At 42.7% G+C, this 25,374-nt stretch overlaps 1 protein-coding gene across 11 annotated transcripts in view; it reads right to left on the bottom strand.

Moving 5' to 3' along the window:
* Window positions 1-25,374, bottom strand: part of PPP1R12B (protein phosphatase 1 regulatory subunit 12B) — a 182,070-nt gene that overhangs the window by 72,246 nt on the left and 84,450 nt on the right. For 5 of the 11 annotated variants that reach the window (XM_025211373.1, XM_025211374.1, XM_025211372.1 and 2 more), the window contains 6 exons: window positions 24,231-24,416; window positions 23,228-23,410; window positions 6,554-6,644; window positions 3,386-3,559; window positions 1,882-2,065; window positions 1,279-1,391 (listed from right to left, as the gene is read on the bottom strand). In XM_025211373.1, coding sequence (XP_025067158.1) covers window positions 1,279-1,391; window positions 1,882-2,065; window positions 3,386-3,559; window positions 6,554-6,644; window positions 23,228-23,410; window positions 24,231-24,416 — 931 coding nt within the window. Of the gene's footprint in view, window positions 1-1,278; window positions 1,392-1,881; window positions 2,066-3,385; window positions 3,560-6,553; window positions 6,645-8,087; window positions 9,152-17,235; window positions 17,516-23,227; window positions 23,411-24,230; window positions 24,417-25,374 lie in introns of those variants that run through there. The other 6 variants (XM_025211376.1, XM_025211377.1, XM_025211382.1 and 3 more) reach the window with 5 other exon arrangements.

Below are 25,374 nucleotides of genomic sequence, written 5' to 3'. Positions count from 1 at the left end.
TCCTGCTGACTAGTGATCTCCCTGCTCTCAAAGAAACTATTTCCTCTCCCCAGCATGAGCCCAATCTCTCAAAGGACAGTGGTTCTGGGGAGCTTCTCTCTTACAAGGGATTCAGCTGAACTGTGCTTCCTCTACAGAGCTCACTCATGAACATGAGTAGGAATTAATGAGGGAGACGGCAGTGAGGGCAAGGAACTGAACCCAAAGGATTTTTTACTTCATTCTGATATTAGAAGTGCCTATGCTGTGCACAGCACTTGCTGCAGTTACAGCCTGCAGGAAACTGGAGGAAGAGGAGACAGCTCAATTCTGCAGCATGAGGCACAGATGCTGGTGTCGATGCCTGAGTCCTTGAGGCCATCTTCTACTTGGCTGGGGTAACCTCTGGCATGTCATATACAGTGTAATGATGCAGAAAGTGACCTGAAATAATATCTGGAGTCCCTGCCTGCTTTCCTTCATGAAGGAAAACTTGGGAGAAGGGAAGACTTGGAGAACTGCCAGCTGCTGGGAAGGTACTTCCCAAGGACAGCATTTCCCAATTGCAAGGCCTGTTTCTGTCCCCACAATGCAAGCAGGCTGAAGTAAACATTATAATGGCTCTGCAGACTTTAGCATGAAGAATATTGGTTTAAGATCTAAAATTCTACAAATCATATTACTAAAGTAAAGGAACCTATCTCACTGCTAGGCCAGTACTGCAGCATGCTGGACATTAGCTCTCTTCTTATGTGAAGCTCATCACATCCTAAATAAAATTAGGCACACTACCAAGAAATTAGTCTTATGCATTGTGCATGCCTGGGCTGGCAATTTTACAGAATGGGCAATTTGGCATGGCACTGAATATATGCCCTCTCTGTGCTCAGGCTCTCTTCATTCAGAGAGCGCAGTATGGCGCCAAGACACATGCTCAGGCCCCGGCCATGCTGTCTACTCCACAAATTTGCCAACTCAAGCAGGATCAGAGCAGGTGTGGTTTATTCTTGTGGTGCCCAGCTTCACTCAGGAGGCAATGAAGACATATCCTAAGAATCAGTGATGAAAGTCAACTCCCTGTGCAAGCAGAAAGCTCAAAAATAAAAGTTTCCTTCAACGTATTCAACACGTATCACCCTTGGCATAAAGTAAAAAGGGTGCTTTTATCCAGGGACCTTCAATTCAATGTACTAATCTAACAGAATGGAACTGAGGCCCAAATGGATTTTGACTTTAAAAATCAGAAAGATATTCAACTTTGAATACTGAAGACCCAGTTTGCCTTTTGCTCTCACTCACATCTTTTGTCCAGAAAATGATGCCAGTGCCTCTTCGCCTCTCCTTTGGCCGCCGCCTCTCTCGAATTGACTGCTTGTTTGGAGATCTGTCATCTAAATCTTGATCTTCACACTCTAGATAAGCAAAGAGACTGCCTTGGTTTAAGATGATTCACAATTCTGTTTGTAATCAAAATCCTAGTGACATTTTCAAATTGGCTGCAGTTACCTAAAAGATGCCTGATAACTTTATATTCCTTTCACTGGATAGATCCTAAAGACTGCACCTCCAGCAGCACAGCTCCCTCAACACCATGCGAGGACATTGGCTAAAAGGAGTTACATTACTTGAAATTCTACCACTGCTTTAGCCACCTCTCCGCTAATCTCCATCTTTACATGTCAGAACTGGATTGCTCTGTAAGTGACCTAGACATCCTGTGTTAGGCATTACATCTACATATATACATTAACTTGATTAGTTCACAGGTTCCCTGTAGGGCCACCCCCCCAGGACCAGCTAGAACAGTGCACAACTGAAAACCTAGTGCCTTCTAGATATACATTGAGCCTCTTGACCCTGGTCTAAAACATCTGAGTTGTCTTCATTCTGAAAGGTACATACCATTTTTTTCCATCTCCGTGGCTGTGTTGTGGAAGTCTGCTGGGTTCTCAGAGTCAGGGCCTAGAGATCTATTTGTCCGAGCCAGGTAAGAACTTGTATAAAGAAGAGGGGCAGTTGTAGAGGGAGATACTGGTGCTGGGGGTTTGTCTGGTTGTATGGGACACCTTAATCGTCGATAGACAGGCTGCAAACAAACAGCCATAAATAAAAAGATTAGCAGAAGGGAAACAAACCAGTTAAAGCCTGTATCTTCTAAATGGGCAACAAAGATATCTGAAATTTAGTTCTCTTCATTGCTGCTGCATATTTTAAACCATAACCTGCCAGAGAGGATAGATTAGGAAATGGATTTAATGCTGTTTACATCTGAGGGTGGACACAAACAAGAGAAGAGGCTCGGGACGAGAGGAATTGTTTGTTCATCCCTTTGTACAGGCATCTTTGAGAGCCAGCTTGCAAGCCAATACCATCAATGTAAATGAGACTAGAAAGATGCATAGTGAAAGGAAGTTGTTCAGTCAAAAAAGGATGAAGGAGCCAGGACCACTACATGTTAAGATCCACTAGAATAGCATGATTTTATGCCAGGGCTGGAAAGTTACTTCTGGAGAAATTTAAAACAACATTACCCCAGGCATTATCCCGGGATTGGGTACAGGGCTGCCAAAAGGAAGCGTGCATATTTCATGTTCTGCTCGAGCCAATCAAAATGTTCAATATCAATTTTGTTTAAATTCAGGTGGCTTGCTATATACATAATATATATTAAAGAAGCTGCTGACTTCAGGCTTCTCGTGCTTGCTGCATTAACAATCATTTGGCAATGTAAAACAAGGGCACAGACCAGTAATAATATTAAACATGGCATACTGAAGTCTTGGTATTTTCAATTTAACCTTTTCCATCAGAATTCAATAGCAAGGAATACTGTGACTTCCTTGCTTACACTACTTCCTATTACCACTGAGCTAACTTTGGATGGTTGCTCATTTGCAAATAAGCATTCTCTAGAAGAAGTGAAAGTTGGCCTGGGTTAGAGTTCACCCAAATATAATATTTGTGGAAGATAACACTCCTTTGAGGAGTCCTTCCTTCATCTGTGTCTGCTCTTCACCAGTTACTCAGAAGATCTATGGAGAAGCATCAAGACCCAGCCTCAACGAGATCCTTAAAGAGAGAATGGAGCTGTGGCATCATTCTCCTTTTACTAGACTCTGCATTCAATGATCTTGCAGTTCTCATAATTTTTTTTTATTTTACGAGATGAAAAATGAAATTTTAAACTGAAAACAAGGCAGTAAGTAATTTATGATGCAAGAAACAAACAAACCAACTATGTATCATACAACTTTCAAGCACCTAAGTATCAAGATTAATCAGATAATAGCCAATTCTGTCTGTCCTACTACTCCCAGAGACTATTCTTAGTCAATCAACAGAATTCACTTGCTTTCAGCTGGTCCAAACTATTAAAAGAGTCAGCTAGGAAGCATAGAAAGACCACCTCCTCATCTAGGTTTTTGCTCCACCGGGGCCGGGCCTCCACTTGTCTCTCACTTCCGTCCTCAGTTGTTTCAGTGCTTTCAGATTTCTCACTCTGCTGTTCTTGAGCTTGCCGCTCTGCTCGAGATCGGCTGAAGGTTCTTTCTGCCTCCTGAAGATCTGTGAGCGTCACACCCTGGGGAAGGAGTAAAACAACATCAACAAATGAACATTTACAACTAAGTGTTTTCTAAAGACAAGAGGTGCATTCCTTCTTTAATTAACTGCAAATTCTTCTGGGCAGGTACCATGTTTATAATGTTCAGCACAATAGGTGCTGATATCTCTAGGTCCTACTTTCATCTAGATCAACAGATTAGGATAAATCTACCATTAAAAAAATAATAATAATCTCAGTCAATATGTATAATCCTTAGCAACTCAAGATGACCCAAAATTGAGATCCACAACAATGAAGCCAACAAGCTGGTTATACTACCAGAAGCGAGACTTACAACTGGAAATTGTACACATCTGGAGATGGTATTTTGGAATTAGTTGATTACCAAGAATACTTTCGAGAGCTCACCAGACATGCCAATCATATGTCTACTATAGCACCATCCAGATATGCTTTTCCTCTATTCAGTCTCCAGTTTATTGCTAATTTGATATTTTGCTCTATTCATCTTAACATACTTTCACTAGCATTTGTTTGATATATGTCAGTTGAATTGACAATTTCAGTCATTTGCTACAGGCTTCACTGTAGGAAGTTACTAAATTCAGACAGGTAAACAACACCCCTATAAATACAAAGTGCTAAACCACTATGGTGAAACTCTGGTTATAATTCACACGTTTGTCAGACAGACTGAAGCCCCTACTTAATTTATAGACTTCTCAAGAAGGGCATTAAAGAGCTATCTACTTGGGAGGAAACCTAGAACACAGACAGATTGCTGGAAAGCCTCTTCCTCTCCTCAATCTAAGGGTCATTTTTGGGCATGGGAACAAATGTTTCATGTTTAGTTTTTAACCTGTATGCATGATGGAAATGAAGTTCATTGTATTGTGGAAGGTGGCACAGCTGCCTGACTGCAGGCTGGAATACAAAGCAAAATGGCTGCGGTGGTCTTTAACAGTCAGATTCGTTAGTCTTGCAGACATGCTGCAAAGCTCATCTTTTCTCTCTTTATTAAGATTGAAGAGAATATGGGTTGAAGTGGATAAATATCATGTAGGAACAGTCCTTGGGTTATGTGCATGCTGAGATTATTAATTTACAAGATAGGCATCCAGAGCACTGGATAGGCTCCTGGACTGTACTCAAGGAAATAAAATTGATTCAGCCTACTCTGTGAAACTGCTGAGTCTGATTTCCGCACAGAAAAACCATCTGCAATTCCATTTGTCTATTACATTTTCCCCAATAACTAACAAATTGCACGTACATATTTGGACAGTTTGAACCTGGTAACACCCAAGTCAAAAGCTCTTAATGTGGGGACTTATAGGGCAAGTACTAGCACTTGTTCTACTAACTGTGCACGCGCATTATTTTGAAGTTTTGATTGCCCATTAGGATGGTGCAAATCCATCACAAGGTGATAAGTTTACACTTCTCAATTATAAGAATAACCAAAAGTAATCAATTTAAAATAGTGAAACAGTTTTGCTTCTTTTTCTTTTCAAATTAAACAAGCAAGGCACATATTGAATTTACTGTCTGTTAGACAGAATCATTTAAAAATAATGAATTAAGTTAACGTGCACGTGCATACATGCACTCACGTGCGTGCATGTCTACCAGATGTCTACTTGCAGTACGTTTTGACAACTAAGTTGTGCTCCCCCTGAGTAAAATGCAGTATTTTAAAAACTATTAGGGTCTTTAGAGAGTTGCTGACCCCTTCAAGGAGCAAGAGGGGGAAACAATATCTGTCCTAGCCAAAGCTAGCTAGTCAAGTCTTCAGCCTGTCATCTCAATTCCTCCTAAATTTAAAATATATCTATTTTTTTGTTTCCTGTTAAGATCTTTGTAGTGCTGCTGGCTGTCAAATGTCATGCTTCATTTCAGATGTTAGTGTATTTCAGTAGATTAATTGAGCTTTGTGTATCACATGAGTATCACTAAGGCCCTTGGCACACATTCATTTAATGGCATAATTGGATCTGATCCCAAATCCAGATAATCATGCCTCCTGCTATGCCACGTGTGTGTCAGACGGCATGATTTTGGGATCAGGGATTAGAGCCCAACTGCACCAGTACTATCATCCCTGGCTCTTCTTGCACTGGAAAGTTTAAGGCTGGTGTCACAGTGTAGGTGGAACTGATGGTCAGCTGATTCTTGGCTCCAACATCAGACAGTCCTAGGTCTGACTTCTAGGTAGACAATCATCTGATCATACAAACCCTGCTGGATTGTGGAAACCCAGCTCTGGCTAGGCTGCAGGATGCAGGGGGAATCAGAGGCTCCCAGCAGAGGATGCTGATGGGCTTCCTCCACTGGGGACTTTAAACACTGCCTATAGCTCTGGCTTCCATTGCCTCTCATCCACCATGCCCAGCAGCCCAGCCAGGTACAAAGTTTTAGAGCCTCAGTGGGGAAACTCGTTAGCACCTCTGGCTGGGAGCCTCTGATCCCCTATGCTTGACCAGAGATGTTGGGCTTGCATTTTGAAGTCCCCTTCAGCTCCTCCCCATACCTCTTCCACAAGCCTTTACCTGCCTCCACCTTCATATTCACATTTGATAGAACAGTACCAAGACAGAATGGCCAGGAAAGACCATGGGAAGAATTAGTTGCACAAACTGGGTTAAAAGCAAAATAAGGAGTCTACAGGCAAGGCGGACCCCAAGTCTAAGAGAATGTTTCTTAAAATATGCTCAATCTCTTGATGTAAACAGTGAACAAAGGGAAACAGAGCCCTGAGCCTTTTTCGGGAAAGGCAGAAAACAATCAAACAAACAAAGAAAAATGCTATTCGAGTTTAAAGATTTCTTAGAGCCTACGTCTATGGGTCTAACTTCATGTCTTTTGGAGCCACTAACCACATCATCTCCCTTTTCCGTAGATACAAGTTGTAAATATGTGAGGATAGCACAGCACCAAGGTATCGTAAAAGGAAGGGGGCTCTCTTGCCTGCGACCTGGATGCAAGGTCAGCAGGAAAATCATTCCTCACCTGTGTAGACCTGCGCGTCTGTCGGGCTTGCCTGGATCGTGCCTTCCTTAGAGACTCAGCTTCCTCATCCCGCACAGGAGTCAGATATGACCTGGAAAGAACAGGTCAGGAAAGCATAAAACAATAGAAGGTAGCCTATTGACCTAGTTTTGCCCAACTCACAGCAAGAGTTTCAACCCCTTATCATATAGACAGACCCATTTTTGGTCAGTCTGTGCAGTCTCTCTTACTTCTGTTTAGCGGATATGGCATTTATGACTATACTAGTACAAAACCAATTGCTGCAGTGTTGCAGCTCACTCATTCACCAGAGTACCTTCAAGAAAAATGTCCAAGTGTTACCTGCTAGACATTTTATACTCTAGTATAAATAATGTCTGTACAAAAGTATAACCTACATACAATAACAGACTCCAGTTAGACCTACTGTCTACAACTTCTGGTGCATAAACTAAAACAAACAAGAAAGTTTGTAGTTCCATTCAGATCAAGTCTGCAGACATAAATCCTGCTTTTCTATATTCCTCGTAACCTTCATCTTACATTTTTCTTCAGGACTAAAAGCTGCATGTAATATGTACAGATGATTAAGTGAAAATACCATTGTTATCAGTGTGAAATCATTTATTATAATGTTACCCTTGCTGGCTTTCTGTAAGGATAGAATTGCCCACAGTAAAGAGTCCGTAAAAATACTGCAGAAATTCCTCTAAATGTTGAAGTAAAATCCCTCCCAACTCATGTTGAACGGTAACACTTCATATAACAATACTCAGACGTGGACCAAACTGTCACTAGATTTCATTGAACCAAAAAGGATTTTAAAAATGGACATTTACATGAAAACATCTGCAAGAGATAACTAAGAAATTCAAGAGAAAGATAATAAAAACCTGTGCATCAGACCACAAACCAGCTACAAAGCCTTGGGTGTTTGGGAAAAGCATCCCCTATAGGTAGGGACCTACTGAATTCACAATTTCCGCGAAATTCGGGCAATGCTCATGAAATGTGTTGAACCTTCCCCACCCCCCAAAAAAACATACTGAAGATAAAACTCTGGCTCCCAGAGGGAACCAGCAGTCTCTAGCACACTGTGGCAGCCTGTTCAAAGGTTGGGGGGGGCGGCTGCCCATTTAAAAGGCTGTCAGCTAGATGGCTGCCACCCCCCCCCCACATGCACAAACTGATTGACTGTGAAGGCTGCCTGTCATGTGGCCCCGCCCCATAACCAGCTGGTGAGAGGTGGGACTGCATGATTGACAATCCTCAGCTAATCAGCAGCTAGGGGCAGGGCCACACGACAGGTAGCACCCCACAGCCAATCAGCAGTGTGGGGCAGAGCCACCAGGGCCCCTCAGCTAGACGCCCTGTTCTGCTCCACCTGCAAAAAGGGTGCTTGGGTCTGCATTCTGCTGTGAAATCTGCGGGCAGCCCCTGCAAATTAGGTTGGTCTCTGCTTATAGGCCATACTGTCTATCAAAGATTTTCTTTCACCTTCTTCTGAAGTATCTGGTGCTAGGCACCAACTCACCTGGCCAGTAAATCTGTGGAAGATATGCCGTATGTATGATATGTCCCAGTCATTAAACATGTCTCCTGACACTTGACATTTCATTCCGAATTGTTGAGAAAAGTAAGTCACAAGAGTTAGCGATTTAGTCAGACCACAAAGTGACAAAGTCACAGCTGCACATGCAACCTGAACATTGACCCGCCTTCTTATGTGCAATACATGAAGATACAATCTCAGCAATCAAGTATTTGAGAAATCAACCAGCATGCATATAATTGCTACAGCCTGTGGCCCAAGTAGAGCACCTAATGCTGTGCATAGTACCCAGAAGCTTCTAAAGAATGCAAATACAAAACAGCAGTAAAATATAAGTATGCCCTCAGTTTATAGATGAAGTAGGTTGTTAATTTAGTACCTCATTATTGAAATCAACAGGAGTTATACAGCTAAATACTTCAGGATTTGGGTTTCAATGATTAATGTACATACCAGTAAAACACTAATAAAGGAGAAAATCTGAAGCTGACAGTAATCCAGACCATTTCAAAGAAGTTTTAGTTTACAAATAAAGCCACAAAATGTTCCAACATTTGGATCTATAAACACTGGAGAAAAGTGTCATCTTTATATTTGACAACTAGGATTTGTTCATGTAACTAAAGATCATGCATATGCAAAAGTAGGTAGATTTTTAAAAGGACACCAGAGGCTGGAGTTGCAAGAAGAATCTTTTAAAAACAGCTATACCTGTAGGTATAGACGCATACATTTGGAGTCATTGCAAAAGGGCAACACTTCAAAAGGATGGCAGCTGTTGGGTCGGGGCTGGTAAAGCATGGCCCACAGGGCAAATCTGGCTCTCCAGGTGACTGGATCTGGCCTGCGGCTGCCCCCGCAACACTCCACATAGGGCCATGCCCTGTCCACTTATGATGGGGCAGGCTGAACCAGGCTCCTGCCAGCCCAGGCCCTGGCCAACATGGAGTTTCTGGCAGGGATGTTTCCAATGCAGCTGCAGCCAGGTGCTGTTCTGAGCCTCCCACCTCCAGCAGTGGCTCCTGCTTCTGATCTTGCCCTCGCCATGCTACACCACTCTGGGTGAGCAGTTTCAGCCAGACAGCTCCTTTCCCAGGACACAGGACTCCAGCTTCAGCTCCTGGGCACCTTCCGTTGGAAGACAGCCAGGATCTGGAGCTGGAGCCCTACGTACCCACTGGAAGTGGCACAGCAGGAGGAGCTGCTGCTGGAGGCGAGAGGCGCAGAGCAGCACCTGGCCAGCTGCTGTTGCAGCAGGAACAGCCTGCCGGAAGCTGCCCCTGCTGTGCCACACCATGCTGTTCCAGGCGGGCAGATGCACAACTTCAGCCAGGCAGCTCCTGTCCCTAGTGCCAAGCAGAGCCGAGCATGCTGGGGGAAGGTCCTGGCTGAAGCTGCTCCCCAGGAGCTGCATGGCACAGCACAGTGCTGCAGGGGCAAGATCAGGAGCAGGAACTGCCACTGAAGGTGGGGGGCATGGAGTAGCACCCGGCTGGGCCGCAGGCATCACTAGTAGTGCAGCACAGGCTGCCCTGGCACAAGCAAGTGGGGCTCAGTCCCATGCAGAGCACCGCAGGGGCAGTGTGGACAGCACTGTTCAAGGAGAGCTCTGCAGCATGTGCCAGCCCCCACCCTCCACTCCTCTCCCCCCCTCCCCATAGCCACAGCAGGTTCCTGGGACCTAGTGCCCAGGCAGCCCCCGCATCCACAGACACACACATGCACATGCCCCATCCCAGAGGGCAGGGGCATGTGATCCCAGCGTCTCCCACCCTTCCCACCCCTGAACACGGCTCAGCACCCACCCACAGCACCATAGGGAGTTTTGGTGAATTGGTGAATTGTTGCGGTGGGAAGAGTGCTGACCCAGCCTACAACAGCTAACCAAAACTCCCTATGTGGTCCTCAGGCCCAAATAATTGCCCACTACTGTGTTAGGTTCTAATTGCTACTTGCAGACTAGTAACAGGGGTGATACAAACCTAGCAAAATAGCAGCAACTTTAACCCTAAATGAACCAGAGTTAAAGTTGAAATGGTTTTGCTACATTTGTATCATTCCCACTTGTCTGCATCTAACAAGTGGAACTTAACAGCTGCTGCCCTTTTGAAATGTTCTCCTTTTGACAGGGCTCCAAATCTCCACATCCATTCCCTGTAATGAGCAGTAGTTGGATGTCTCAGCAGTGCCAAGACTTATGGGCAAGAGTCCCCAGGATATCCTCTGTGTTAAAGTTTTTGTGGTACAGTGAGTATTGCATTGTGTGCCTGTGCTCTCAACGAGGATGAAAGGGACTGGAGATTCCTTTTTAAAATCTTCCCATCCTCCCCCCACCATGATATTAGGTAGACTTCACCCAAGAAAACAAAACAAAACAAAATCCAGGTGCCTCAGTCCTGGGTTTTCCTACATACTTTCTTGCGTTTCAGAAAGTGGAAGTGTATCAGTTTCTGAAAGTCAAACTTTTAGTCAGCCTCACTTTGGGTCCCCAAGTTCCCAGCTGCTTTCCAAGCTGTTGGCCCTGGTTTGCTTGATTGTATTCCACCACTCCTCCACCCACGATTATCTTAAAAGTATGAGAGGATAATTATTTCTTCAGCTATGACTCAGCCATGACACTGTATTATGGCACAACCAAATTCCCGGAGTGAGGCTGACAGGCACAATTAAATGCTGTAAGAGCAGCATGGAGGTGAGTATAGTTTTCAAATTAAATCAGCTAGTAGCACAACTGGTGACAATTCAGTTATGATATTGTTCTAATTCTTGTCAAGTATTATGTTTTTCATGATGGGCTACACGGTTTTATTTTGCATTATCCCTAACAAACAAGCTGTATCCTAAAACACTGCAGCATGTTAAATAGAAGGACAGAAAAATAAAGAGATCTATAAAGGCAAGGGAGAAAGATTTAATTAAAGTAAGATGATAAATCCATGCTGCAGATGTACAAATAGACCTTTCCAGAAATACAAGGAGAGACTGACACCATGATCAGACTGTGCGAAGAAAGGGGCAACCAGGGCTAGATAAGGAGAGAAGACAGAGGTTCACAAGGTAGAGCGGGCACTGCTCTTAAAGGATGAAAACTATATTTTGACTGTGAAATTTAAGCTCTCTTGAAAATGCAAACATATGGCCCTGCAGATCTCTGAGGAGATAGCCTTATATAAGCTGCAATGGTATATTTCATTTCTGAGGAACGACTAAAAAACCCTGCCTGTGGTACTGACTCAAGCAAGCAATTCCACTGAGTATATACCCTTATTGCACACCTGCTGTGTCTGTCTGCCTGACCCACTCTTCAAAGTGAATCCTGTTTTCCCAGAAGGACAAGAACTAGATTAAGCCAGGGAGAACAACCACGAATCTTTGCCCTGACTAAAAAAAGCGCAGACAGAAATGCAGCTTTTGGGTCTAACTCATGGTGCTTTACAGAAAGTGCTATGAATCAGACTGATCCTTCCAACCCAAGAGAAATTAGCTGTTGGGTCAGAAGGGTGGGTGGGTGATCGAGCTTCAAGATGGAGCCCATCCAGGAAGAGAGGCTGCTTCTCTGCAGCCCCCACCCCCCACACCTCCCTTCTGTTTTGGAAGGGGGAGAAGGCAGGGGAGGGAGGCCTTCGGGAGTGGGGGTGGGTTTCCACTGCAGCGCCGGCTGCACAGCCCCAAGAGCAAGCTCCCTCTGCTCCCTTCCCCCCCTCTCATTCTGAAAACAGTGCTGGGAGCAGGGCTGGGCTGCATCTGCCAAGCCCTGTTCCTGGCACATGCAAACAGAAGTTAATGAAGGTGTTCTGCTTTGGACTGCCTTCATCTGAACCTTCATGTAATGAGGGTTCAGATTGTGGTGGGATTGGGCCCTTTTAAAACATTCTGCAGCCATGCACTTGTGCTCTGTCACAGCTGTAGATTGTTTTCCAGGGCCAGATCGGGCAGAAATTGTCACTTCTATCTGAGCCCAGGGACCAGAACTAGATTAAGCTGGGGAGGACAACCGGCATCCTCTGCTCTGACTAAACATTAGTTATCCACTTTTAAGGAATACAAAACTGAAACAAGATAGACCCCCCTCCCGCCCCAAAAAATTACACACTATGCCAGGCTAGAGGAAGAACTGAACCATTCAATCTAAAGGGTTTTCCCCAAGGTTTGGAATGCAAACGTAAGGGGCTAGACAAAGCTTGATGAGGCAGAAATGCTACCCAGAAGCATACAGTGAAAGCAATAAGGATGCCCTTTAGCATGAACTGAGCAAAAAATAAGAGCTTTTGAATACAGTCTTATTTGGTAAGAGGCTTGAAACTGTAACCAACGAAACTCTCCTCTGCTGTTTAATTCCTATTTTAATAGAATAGGACTTTCAATAATTCTTTGTAAAGAAACAAGACTGAAAATTAAAATGAAATTAAATGAAAATTAAATGAAAAGGAATGATGCAGAGAAACCTTATAAAAGCTGCTGCTTAAGAAACTTCACTAAAAAAGTTCTTGCTATCCTGTGACATCACCTACCTTGTCAGCCATTTCTTGGTCCAACCATCAAGGGATAGAATAGCTATGTTGGATTTAGACTGTTTAGCCATCAGTAGTTAGATACCTTTCGCAAAATATTATCATCCAGCCTGACAACATGACAGACTTTTAAAGCTTCCTAAAATTGCTGAGTTTAAAAAACTGTGATAAAGTGCCTTTCACCAAGAGGATATTAGGGAATGCGCAAACTCAAAACTTAGTAACAAACACTGGAAATTAAACATTTGTCTTCATTTAACTCCAGGGCTGTCCCTTTCATCAAAGGGCATTTGGTGACTTCCATCTCTCTGTCAACAGGAAAAGTTTATCATAAATGCATCCACTGGGTTTATAAAGCTTGGCATCAATACTGTTAGACAATAAGATTTGCTTGAAAACATATGCCTTTGTCAATGAAGACCAATATTTCTATAACGGTTATACTAAGAATAGATACATTTTATGTACACACTAGTACAGGGCTCCTTATTTATTTCAACAATGACATATCTGTGTTGCACGAGCAGCCATCACTTCTCGCAACCTGAATTCCTCCAATACACTGAGATCTCTTCACCAAAATCCATTTAAAAAAAATCTATTTAACTTAAGGCTGAGTCTCTGAAGTGTCCTTAATGGATGCCAAGATGGCTGTTTCTCTAAAAGCCAGAATTGACTGGTGCTTCCTCACATTGCTGACTATGAATAGCCACCCACTACTGACTAAGGACTAGGGACACATCAGATTTATGATAACACTGAATGTGTTAATCATTCCATAAATAGGAATGGTGATATATGCTCAGCCAATTTAGGGTACCATAAGAGTGGTAAACCAACAACAAATATATTCCACAAAAAACAGGGAATACCTTTGTGGCTAGTTTGCAAAGTGCTGTAAATCAAATGTGTGGCATTGTTAAACATGATTGTCAGCATCAGGACCAGGACAACCCCCGTCCCAATGCTGAAAATGGGCTGCCAGGTGATCAGGTTTGCAAGATGCAGAGTTCCCAGTGGGAGGAAGCCAAGGAGTTCCTCCACCCAGGAACCTTACAGCCTCTGTGCCCAATGGCATTTCTTGCTTTGTCCTGCAGCTCTGTGGGGGCTGAGAATCAAGACGCTTTTAAATGGTGGATCAGGGGATCTCTGGGACTTGCTATGACCCAACACATTAACTGCCTTGCCCTACAGCTCCTCCTGCTGGGGCAGTTTCCCCATATGCAGCATGTTCAAAGGTGGCATCCATAGCCCTGCGCACAGGGCTGTGGGCATGCAGCTTTCAACTTGCCAGTGCAAAGAGAGCCCTACACTGGCAAGTAGAAAGGGCATGATTGGGATCCGATCCCAAAATTGCACCTCCTACCATTCACATGTGGCACGGCAGCAGTTGCAATTGTTGGGAATCAGATCTCATCACACCAATAAATAAATGTGTGCTGGGGGCCTAAGTGTCTTACAGATGGAAAGGCTTGTTTGGTCTACAGACAGTTAAAGCCAATGCCTTTAAGCACCTCCTCTTAAACATATAGAAATATTTAAATTACTGCAGCAATTTCACATGAAGGTCTTTTTGACTATAACATAAAAGCAACAGGGATTTCCCACCTCACAGATTTTTATACCAGCGCTAAGCATCTTCAGTGAATTGAGAGGAGCCAGTTAGCCACCCCCTTTTGAAGTAGTAATGCAGAAAGACATAAATAGTACCCCTTAATGCAGGCCTGTATGTCAGCTTGAAGGTCAGAACAAGTGTGGAGATTTATAGAAAAAAAGATAGCAAGAGCTTACTGAAAGACTGCAGTATCAGCAATGTCTCCCTTGGAAACTAGGGAAACTTGCAGTGACACAGCTATCCCACCAGCAAAAGGTAGGCAATGACTTGCTGTTTGCTAACAAACTACGTGGGGAACCAGATCAGATGCAAGCTCTGAAGGAAACAATACTGATAATAGTTCCCAAAATATGATCCATTAGACTGTTGCATAAAATATAAACCTGACAACAAAAATCAATGACCAGTTGTATATTGGAGACATGTAGAAAGGATTCTTTCCCAATCGCGCACAAAAGCAGATACAGAGGGCTGCTATTAAGATGTTCGTGAGCATCAAGCCAAGTAATCTGTAAGTACTGATTAAATCTATAGCCATGAAAAGCCAACTTGTTAACATTTAAGAAGGATACTTGATAGGGAGAAGTGAAGGATAAGATGTCAGACTGAAAGGTACTTAAATTGGGAAATCAGAGAGGAGACAGTGTGGTAATCTTGAGAGATTTAATAAACTGAAGGCAGGAAGATAACAAGATTTCATGATCAAGTACTTTAAAATGTGCTCAGTTTGTAGTAAACAACTTGCTCAGATAGGCCATGCATCCATTGTAAATGTTGACTTGCTCACAAGTTATAATAATCCATTTTCCAATATGATTAAAAAGCAACAAGAACAAGATGAAATTCTCCATATGCAAAAACTCAGTTGAACTAAACACATTGAAGTGATGAGTAAAGCAATGAGGACATCCAGAGAGACCTGTGATCTTTGTCACTTGTTATTCAAAATGCAAGTGCTCCTTTGCCACTCCTTTAAACTCTACTTTGCTCTTGTAACTCTGCCTCTTATTTGACAAGCTCTTTGGGACAGAGATTGTCTTTGTTCTGTGTCTGTAGAGCAGCTAGCACAATGTAGTCCTGGTCTAAAGCCAGAATTAAGTGCAAGTACAGTAAAACCGACAAGTGGTTGGATAATGGACTCAAATGAGACCCCAATGCTAGCCATACTTTGGCATCAGGTGCTCTATACTATGCTATGGGGAAAAAGAAACAGAACTACATTATGGACACAAAGCAGCAGAGAGGAAGCCTGGGGAGAATGCTTGTGAATGATAAAGTGAGAAATTAGTGGAAAGAACTAAATATATATATATTGAAAACATTCAAGTTGATAGTGCCCCTTAAATTAATTCCTAGAAAATGTCATACCTGATCGAGCTCACTTGGAATTGATGATCTTGATTTTAAAATAAAAAAGTGTCTTTCTGAGAAGTATTTGAGGGGGTTTTTTTGCTTCCCAGCAAGAGAGAAGGTAAATGACTGCAGGGAAATTGCTGCCAAGTATAAAGCAAGCTAGAAAAAACAAATATTTCCTCCTTGCTAATTTTCTGGTTAGTTATCCTAGGTAACAGCTGCAGCTATAGTAGATGCAACGTTCTCCAGACACAAAAGTAGGATTTCCAAATTGATTTGCCTTTAGCATAGAGCTGTAATGCAAAGCAGCTGCAGGACCAAGCACAGTGTTGCATATAGTTCTGCATACCTAAATGAACCATTTCATGCTGATGCCTGAGGATTGGAGAAGTTGCACCTTTGTGGTAAAGAAGAGAGTTGCTGCATGAATAAGTAGACTAAGAAGTCAGCTGTTAGCACTTCATCTCTTCCCAGATGATCAATGGAATATTAAGCCAGGCGTATCTTGGAAGCCAGAGCCAGTGGCATAACTAGGGCAGGGCAACAGGGCAACAGAGCCAGTGGCATAAATAGGGCAGGGCAACAGGGCAACCATGGGATCATAATTGCTAGTGTGTGGCAATCTGAAGTCAATACTGACCCTGTACCCCAAGTGTCTGGCTGCATCTCAGGGCTACTGTCCAGAATGAACTCAAATAGTGTGTCATTCATCTTAGAGTGAGGAGCATTTCTTGGATAAAATTAGTGAGCCTGGAGTCCTAACAACTTTCCTCCACAAATCTTTACAGCTGGATGTTAGACCAATTCCTTAAACACAAATACACGTGTTTACAAACAATGCTGACCACTGAGGAAACATTCCTCTTGGCACCAGAAATTCATAGTGAAACAGGACTGAAAGAGTCGCTAAGAAACAGTAAGCACAAATGTACACCCACACATGGTTAAGCAGCCCTGTGCTGCCATCTTGTGGAAGTAAAGCTTTTGGAAATCTCAGCAGTATTTCTGAAAAAATAACCAGCAAAGATTCAGCTCTAGGCAGCTTACAGAGAATATTAGTGAATGTAATTTTGCAACAGACTGACATTTTCCACAGAGCTAAGACTATCAATGTTTTATTGGCTTCAAAAGCCTTTCAATTTATTCTGAAGATACTCAGCTTTACGGGATTTTTGGTAAAACTAATTTCTACCTGAAAGAATGAAAAGGATATATTCTTTAATCTTCCAATTACTAAAAAAAAAAAAATCCAACAAAATCTCTAGCGCAACTGACTGACTTGATTCATCACCAAGTCCGGAGCATCCAGCAGCAGGTGCTATGGAGTAAAGGCAATTTAAGGAAGTTGTCAATTTTCAGCTAAATTAGTTCTCAGTTATCAATTCCTCATATAGTGGCTCTTGATTATATCAATAAGTGTTTAACCTCGCCAGAGCCATTTTTGAAGTGGTAAAAGTAAATCAGATATTAAGGAATAGGAAAATGGCAATACCTAGATACCCTGAATATACAACTCACAGCCAAGACGATTCTAGCTATCAACAAACAAGATGCATCAATGCCTTAGATTAGTAAGGGGGGAGGGAAAGGATGTAAATAATCTGGATACAGAAGAGGATTAACAAAGTCTAGAAGTGAAAGGCAGTTTTACCTTCTGTTTGTGCCACTGTCAAGTTCCTTTACTGCAGTCTCTAAACTGTTAAAGCTCAAGTGATCTCTCTCTAGCTGTCCTGAGCAATCCTCTAGGTTCTTGCATGTGCTAGAAAGCCATGGGGAGGCCCTTGAGTTCAGCAGGCCAACCCACAATCTGGACTCCTCCGCCCAAATTCCAGGTTCTGCATTTTCTCTCCTGAGGAAGGACGTGAGAGCGAAAATAAAATCCCCACCCTGAACACTTTTGAGAAAGTTAATCTGGGAGCCAGGCACCTTGCAGTACACCTGTTTTCTTTACAGGAAACTAGGCTCAATAAAAGTGACACTCCACCTATACCTCGACCTTTTCGCAAATAAACATGAAGCCCGATTTCCGATAAAGCAACAGAACTCTCTCCTCTTCCGAACATGGAAAAGAAATCAAACAGCCAAACGAATTCCTGCCCTCCCACGTCATCTCACCAGCACTAGCAGCTTTTTTTAAAAAGGGACAACTTTATCTGTAAGAGATTAACTGTAAAAACATGGCAGATAAGAGCTTTCAACAGTAGACACCAAATGATTGCTTGCTTTAAGTACAAAGATACCTTTTAACTTGTTGCTGTCCTTCGCTTGGCCACAGTTCGACACGGGGAAAAAAAAAACTCTTCCCCTTCTAATGAGTACAGGGCATACAAACTTAAATGTTTAAGATCCCAATACATTTTTACAAGGAGAATTATGAATGTTCACGCAAATTAAATGCTTTAGATTATGAAGTCCTGACTCTCTAAAATGTGAAAACCTGTAGTAAGATGCTCATTGATTGTTTTGGGGCCGGTTTAGGAGGAACATAAATAAATAAATAAATCAATCAATCTTCTAGTCCACCTCTCTGGAGACCAGATTCCATGTGCTTTGGAAAGTAACAAGATAACAGTGAGGGTTAAAACCATGCCAGGCATCCAAACTTCTACTAAGAGTCATTGTGTTCTGAATTTCGAAGAGAGAAGAATCACGAGGTAAACAGTCTTGCCAAAACTGCTTGTCTAACAAAATTGATGAGGGAGGTCATAGGGCTCAGTTATTAATACACATTACAGAATTTAGTCTACATGATCCTACTAGATCCCTGGAAATCCCACTGGAATTAAAAGGAAAGGAAAACAGAGACATTTGACCAAACATCAGTCAACTCTGCTCACCTAGATTCATAGATGTTAGGGTCGGAAGTGACCTCAATAGATCATCGAGTCCGACCCCCTGCATAGGCAGGGAAGAGGGCTGGGTCTAGATGACCCCAGCTAGATGCATATCTAACCTCCTCTTGAAGACCCCCAGGGTAGGGGAGAGCACCACCTCCCTTGGGAGCCCGTTCCAGACCCTGGCCACTCGAACTGTGAAGAAGTTCTTCCTAATGTCCAATCTAAATCTGCTCTCTGCTAGCTTGTGGCCATTATTTCTCGTAACCCCCGGGGGCGCCTTGGTGAATAAATCCTCACCAATTCCCTTCTGTGCCCCCGTGATGAACTTATAGCCAGCCACAAGGTCGCCTCTCAACCTTCTCTTGCAGAGGCTGAATAGATCCAGTTTCTCTAGCCTCTCCTCGTAGGGCTTGGTCTGTAGGCCCTTAACCATACGAGTGGCCCTTCTCTGAACCCTCTCCAGGTTATCCTCATCCCTGAGTAGAGAACCTGTAGAAGTTCTCTACTCTCACATCACATCCCTTCCCTAATATCACATCCAATTCTTTCAAGAAGTAGACAGCAACCAATGCTAGATTTGATCTTGGAGTCATAAAGGAGGCAGACCCAATTCTTCTGCATGCTTTTTCTACTGTTTGACCCGAGAACATGAAAAAAAAAAAGGGAACCAAACCATGTACTTGGCTGTCTATAGTCAACTGTAGGCAGTCAACACTATTTTTTGTTTGAATAGATGTTTCACGTGGAATGTGAGAAAACACTTGAATAAAAGCTGCAATTGTCTAGACAAGTTGGTAGAGGAGTTTCAAAGTGGAGGGGGTAATTAGCTACACTAATTCTAACTTGCATAAAATGGACTGGATTTCAGATCTAGGGATATCCCTTTACACTGTTCCTAGGGGAACACAAAACTTTACCGGAGCTTGCCTCTCTGCCTTTCAAAAAGTAATGCAGGATGAGCTTTCCTTTAGGATGTGAACGTTCACTACAAGCAGTGGCATTCACACTGTTTCAACCTGACTTGGATTTTGGGGTGGGGTCCCAAAAAGATTTATAGCCGTTTCTGAATCAGCCCTGCCTGGATGATAGTCTGAGCACTCCGAAACCTTCCAAGATCAGCAAAGCACTTGAAACAATATCTAGGCAACTAACATCCAGGCAGGTTCTGGTTCAACAACATCTACCTGGCAGTCCATCTAGGACAGTGGTTCCCAACCTGCGGACTGGCACAGGAGCAGGACGGGACACACGGAGCCAGCTGCTTCCCTCCCGGGGCTGCCCCACCACCCAGCTTTCACTCTGCACATGACTGCCAGCAGCGGAAGCCGCTTGCATAGGCAGACAAATGGGGGTGCAAGCGGGGGGCTTGTGCCATGACCCAGCAGCCAACCTTTGCAGCCTGGTACCAGGCTGTGGCCCGGTGGTTGGGAACCTCTGATCTAGGAGGTACATTAGGATCTGTACAGTAAAAAAGTAAGATGTTTTCTGTGCAAGATAAGGTGATATACAGCAGTGAACACAGTCCCAACCTAACAAGCTCTGCAGTAACAGACACAATTCAAGGGAAAGTGATCATTAAAACTAATAACAACTGGGAGAAATCACTGCAACAGCAGTAGCAGCAAAGGGAGCTCCTGCTGTAAATATTAAGAATTTCTTATAGGCAACAGGGGTCGCCACTACACCTCAGAAGCAGCAGACAATCATTTCACCAGAGGGAGACTGCAACTAACAGAAAATCTACAAAGCCCTTACTATCCACTTCTTTTGAACACAAACCAAGGAGAGAGCTATTACTCTCTTATATATGGAAAATAGTTTTGTGCAATGTCTTTTATATATGGTTTGCATGAGCCTATAATTCAAGCCCTTCAGGAAACTATTCCATTACAAAATGTAAAGCTAGATGGGATCGACAGATTTACAAGAGGACATGGTACGGCACTGGTAGACGAACATCCAGATGGCCCATCAGGCATTCAGCATCTCCAGCTTCTACAATTGTGTGAAAGAAAATATCTGCTGACAAGAATGATGGGGCAATGGACGATGCAAAGGAAGCTTCCACCAAGCAGGTTCAAACACAGAATGGTGCAATGTTGCAACAAAATTAAGGGGGGGAGACTAACATACACCTGTGTACACAAGAACATACCATAGAGGGTTGACTGGATTTAACAAACAAGTTCCTCCCCCCCCTGCAATCTTCCTGGCTTTATACAAACTGCACAGAATCTCTCCACTGAATGGATACTGCTTGTGCTCTTTAAAGGAACGACATGGAATTTATACGTGATGCGCAAGCTACTATTCTAGCTTTTGCCAATCAACACGGTTAACAAGAACACAGTGGTAAAGATACTGCAAGACAGATGGCATGATATTTCAGAATCCAAGACAAAGGGCATACTGGTATTCAGTGGAGAAAGAAGATCATCCCAGCCCACTCTGCCAGTCATTCTTCCCAAAACCTAAAAGAGCATTTCACTTTAATCTTTTGGCTTTAGAAAGGCAATTTATATTATGGAGACATCTCAATGATCTAATATTAGCCGGTGGGCTTGTTTATGTTGTCATTGTTGCTAAGAGAAACCTGGAACTTTAGAAACACTGAACTACATGAACGTGCTATTGTGACAGCTGCCATTGGGAGCTGAAATCCATATAGTGCTTCCCCAGCAACTGTTACCCATTTTCCTTTAACAAACTGGCTTCTTTTCAAAAGAACGCTTTTCCATTTGGGTTACACAACTGGCTTTTGCAATTCCCAGAACCCCATTCAAAAGCTGCAAGCAGTCCTCTGTTCCAGTATCCCCAACTACTCATGACTCCACATTAGCAAAGGCAGTCTGAACCCACCAGGGCAATGCACTAATGAAAACATGGAGGAACTACTGAGCAAACCATCAGCTAGAAGAAGCAAGATTTTTTTTCTTACAATGACCAAATTTCAGTGAAGACAACTCACAAAATTTCAATGCATCCTACAATACTTACGTGTATTAACTTTTGCAATAAATATTAAAGCAGTAATGTTAATAGCTGCTTCAAATTTTGGCATTGACAAAAAATTTTTCTCTGTAGGTAATGCCACGAACATGTATTTGGGTGAAAACATTTCTGTGAAGAATCCAAAGCCACTATAATTTCATTTCAGGCTTACCTACATTGGGATGCTACAGCAAAACAAAACAAGCTATACATTTAAAATGGGAATTGCTACTCCATTTTAACCGCCCATGTGAATAAACACATTTTTCACTAAGAATTTCTTATGCAAGTCAGCTTATTTCACCTGGACACAGGTACTACTCCTGTGAAATAAAATTTGCCCGTACAAGGTGATAGCACAGTTCAGGTATTCTGCAATAGGTATTTCAGGTCAGTTCCCTGAGAAGGCAAGTCCTTATTGTACTCTTACCCATGCAGAAAGCTCATTGCACCATGAGAGCCTTGGCTATAGTAGCTTGTGAGAATCTACTTGCTTGAGTTCAAGTACTTGTTGAAAAAGAATACTTTAGCTCCCTTTCTCAGATTTACTACAACTGAAGGAGAGAGGTTAGTTATAAGCTGCCTGAAGAGATGATCCTATAGCCAAACACAGATTGTATGGCTCTGTGAAGTAAAGAAATGACAATTTCTATTATAGATCACCTCCTCTTTCATTTTCTGGCAATATTTAGCCTAATACAGAACCATTTCTACTTGGGAGAACTGGGAATTTTAAGACCCAAAAAAAAAAAAAAAAAAAAAAAAAGGTTACAGAAATCTAATTCCCACAAGCACTGCTCTCCTGTTGAGTTATTTACCTCCTTCCAAAGCAGGCTGCATAGTAAAAATATACAATTTAGTATTGCTTTTGTTTTATGATTTTTTTTTTTTGGTGTGGCACCACTAGGAGAAATAGTTCTGGCACATTTAACTTGTTCACAAGAATGAACTTTGTGCATTTGATGTTCTGTTTGTACTGATACATGATAAGCTTTCCTTACAAATAGCTACCTCAGGCTTATTTCTTTTGAAATTTAAAAGTAACTTCATGTGATAAGAGGCTATACCAGTCTCATCATCAAAACAATATGTAAAATGCTGCTACTGTGAATGTCACTGACTGTATGCCAACCACATAGAGATTCAGCTTATGTTTAATAACTCCTCCTCATTGTACCAGAGCATAGCTACATAACTGACACTGCTCTGTGCTTTTGGACTAAAGAGACGCATTGATTTCCAGAGTCCACTGAAGAAAAGTATTCACATCACACACCACCATAAAAATCAGTACCCAGAAAGACTACAGAGACTGAAATCTAATTACCAGAGTTGTTTCCAGGAGACCAAGATGAAGTACCTCAAGAGGTCACAAACGAAAAAGCTCAAACCAAACTCATTTTCATCTCAACTCAGTCAGCACGTCTATACTTTCACTAATGTGATTTTGCTACTGTGCATTAAATTCAGTATCTCTAATGTGAGGTACTAAATAAATGCGCATTAGACCCCCATAATGTGCAGCAGTGAAAGCACATGCTTTTTTAGTGACAATGCACAGTGTGCATTGGCATATTAGCTTGGTTTTTAATGTGACGCTCTAATCCACAGTAAAATAGGACATTCAAATGCACGTGTAGGCTATTAAAGCGCACGTGTAGACACACCCAGTGACAATTTAATCTAAGACTTCAAGCTGGAAGATGTGAGCATTAACCAGTGACACCAGGAAGCACCTAAAGAAGGTGTGGTACCCCTACTGCATAAAACACATGCAGATCTCATGGATGAAAAGCACTGACTTTATTCACTAACCTTCTGCGTTCCCTGGCCTCCTCAGCTGAGTCCTTTCCAGTAGTTGCGGCAGCACTGGCATTTGTAACACCATTGGCAGAACTGAGTGCAGTGCGATTTGTGATTACACTTAGTGGAGTGATAGCAGAGATGTTCTCTGTATTTTTCTCTACAGCAGAGTCAATTTGTTGCCGGGATGGCACTCTGAAACAGACAAGACATACATAACAGGATGCAAACTAAGTGAACTGGGTTGGCTACCAAGACTAAACAACTGCCTCAAGGAACCATTAACAATACGTTTCCTTGAGTCTCTGCTCCTGGTTCTGAAAAGAATGGTACCTTTAAGGACATCTAGAAGAAAGGGCAGAAAGTGATTGGAAAGATTGAAAGAATTAAACTGGTGAATAAGCTGGAAAATGGATGGACCCAAAGATCCTATTCAAAACCTCAGAGCAACCTCAGATTCCACGTGCAAAAAGCAAGAATGAATGGTTGATCATTCATGTCAGAAGTGACCAAGCTAAGAGTATGCATGCAAATCTCAAATGCTTCCTGATGCATAGGCATTACTAAAACAACCTCAGGTATAAACAGAAATAACAACTGAATTGCTATCAAAGGATACACAGGTACAAGCTGTTATGCTACAATTCTGTAGCAGTGCAAGTATAGCAAAACTGCTCCAACATTAACCTTGCTTCACCTATGGTCAAACCTAATGCAATTTAGCTCACTCATATGGTTGCAAGCTCATGCAGATATAAAAGTTAGTGTAACAGCTGCTGTGCACTCTAGAGCAGCAGATTCCCCTCCCCTTTCAAAGTGGCTACAAATGTACATTTGTCCATACTGCAAATACATGTACTTTTTAAATTGAAATGGGTTTCCAGAACTCATCATGAAACAGATTATGACCAAATAAATTTCTGAACAATTCCAGGATTCAGAACATGCACCTCCCCATAACTCTTGAAACTTTGTTTTAACTAAAGATTCACGTGAATGAGTCACAAGCCATTACCTAGTATACTGGCGAACTGATGCAGTAGTATTCGCACTGACAGATGTGGGACAGGAAGAGGCAGGTTGCCACTGGGTGCCCAATGAGGTAGATGAACATATGGTAGTTGGTGAGGTAGCTGGAGATGTACTGCGATTGGCTGAACTGTAGGGACTGTTGAGGTCACTACTTCTACCAAATGAAGCACTGTAAAATATCACAGGATTGCCTCCTTCAGAGCATGGTTAACATACAGGCAGACCACTCCAGACCCTCAGCTGAACAGGAAAGGGAACATTTTATGTCTCAGCAAAATGAATGCAAAGGAGAATGGAACGTGCCAAGGTCACCAAAGATCACACTTGGGACATACAGAACAGGATTATGACGACATCACTTATAAAAACAGAACAGAGTTCAGGGAGAAAATAGGGGAATGGAGGTGAATTTAGGAAAGTCAGAAAGCAGGAAAAAGCCTGGGGGAAAAATGGACCACAGTGTAAGTAGCACTAGAGACACAACAGTGCACTTAACAGGAAGGGAAGGGAAGGGAAGGGAAGGGAAGGGAAGGGAAGGGAAAAACAATGAGAAACAACTTAACATAAAGGAGAAATAAGTATTGTAGAAGGATCAGGCAACACTGCCGTTGCCCACATTGAGACCCTGTTGAGTTGCTTAAAACTGACAAACCCTAATCACTTGGACTGAAATTTTCCACAGCTGGTACTGGCTGGCTCAACCATTTGACAGTTCAGCCATACCCAAGAACATGGACTAGCGTGATATACATTTTACCATGCTAAAAAAATATTGGGACAGAGCTTGAGGTTAGAAAACTAGGACCAGGAGGCAAGACTGGAACCAGAGCCAGGAGAGAAATAGGCAGCAGACTGAAATCTAACAAGGAACAGAAAAGAAAGTAGACTGGATGCGCAAATATATTACAGACATGAACCAGCATGAGAGTTAGAGAGGAGGAACAACCAAAGCCTGGAGGGGGAAAACACTGACTATTCGTGTTGTCCTCTACTCAAGACATCTCAACCCACCTCCAGTCCTCCCCAGCTCCTTATCAGACTATCTAATGCCTCTCTCCTTCAAGCTTTAGTTTCACTGCCACCCTCCTCATCCAGCACAATAGTACTGAGCATAGTGTAAGTGAGTC

Source organism: Alligator sinensis, unplaced genomic scaffold (genome assembly GCF_000455745.1).
Source record: "Alligator sinensis unplaced genomic scaffold, ASM45574v1 scaffold773_1, whole genome shotgun sequence".
In the NCBI taxonomy this organism is placed as follows: domain Eukaryota; kingdom Metazoa; phylum Chordata; order Crocodylia; family Alligatoridae; genus Alligator; species Alligator sinensis.
The sequence above is the reverse complement of the archived record's forward strand: the minus strand, read 5'-3'. Positions and strand labels throughout refer to the sequence as shown.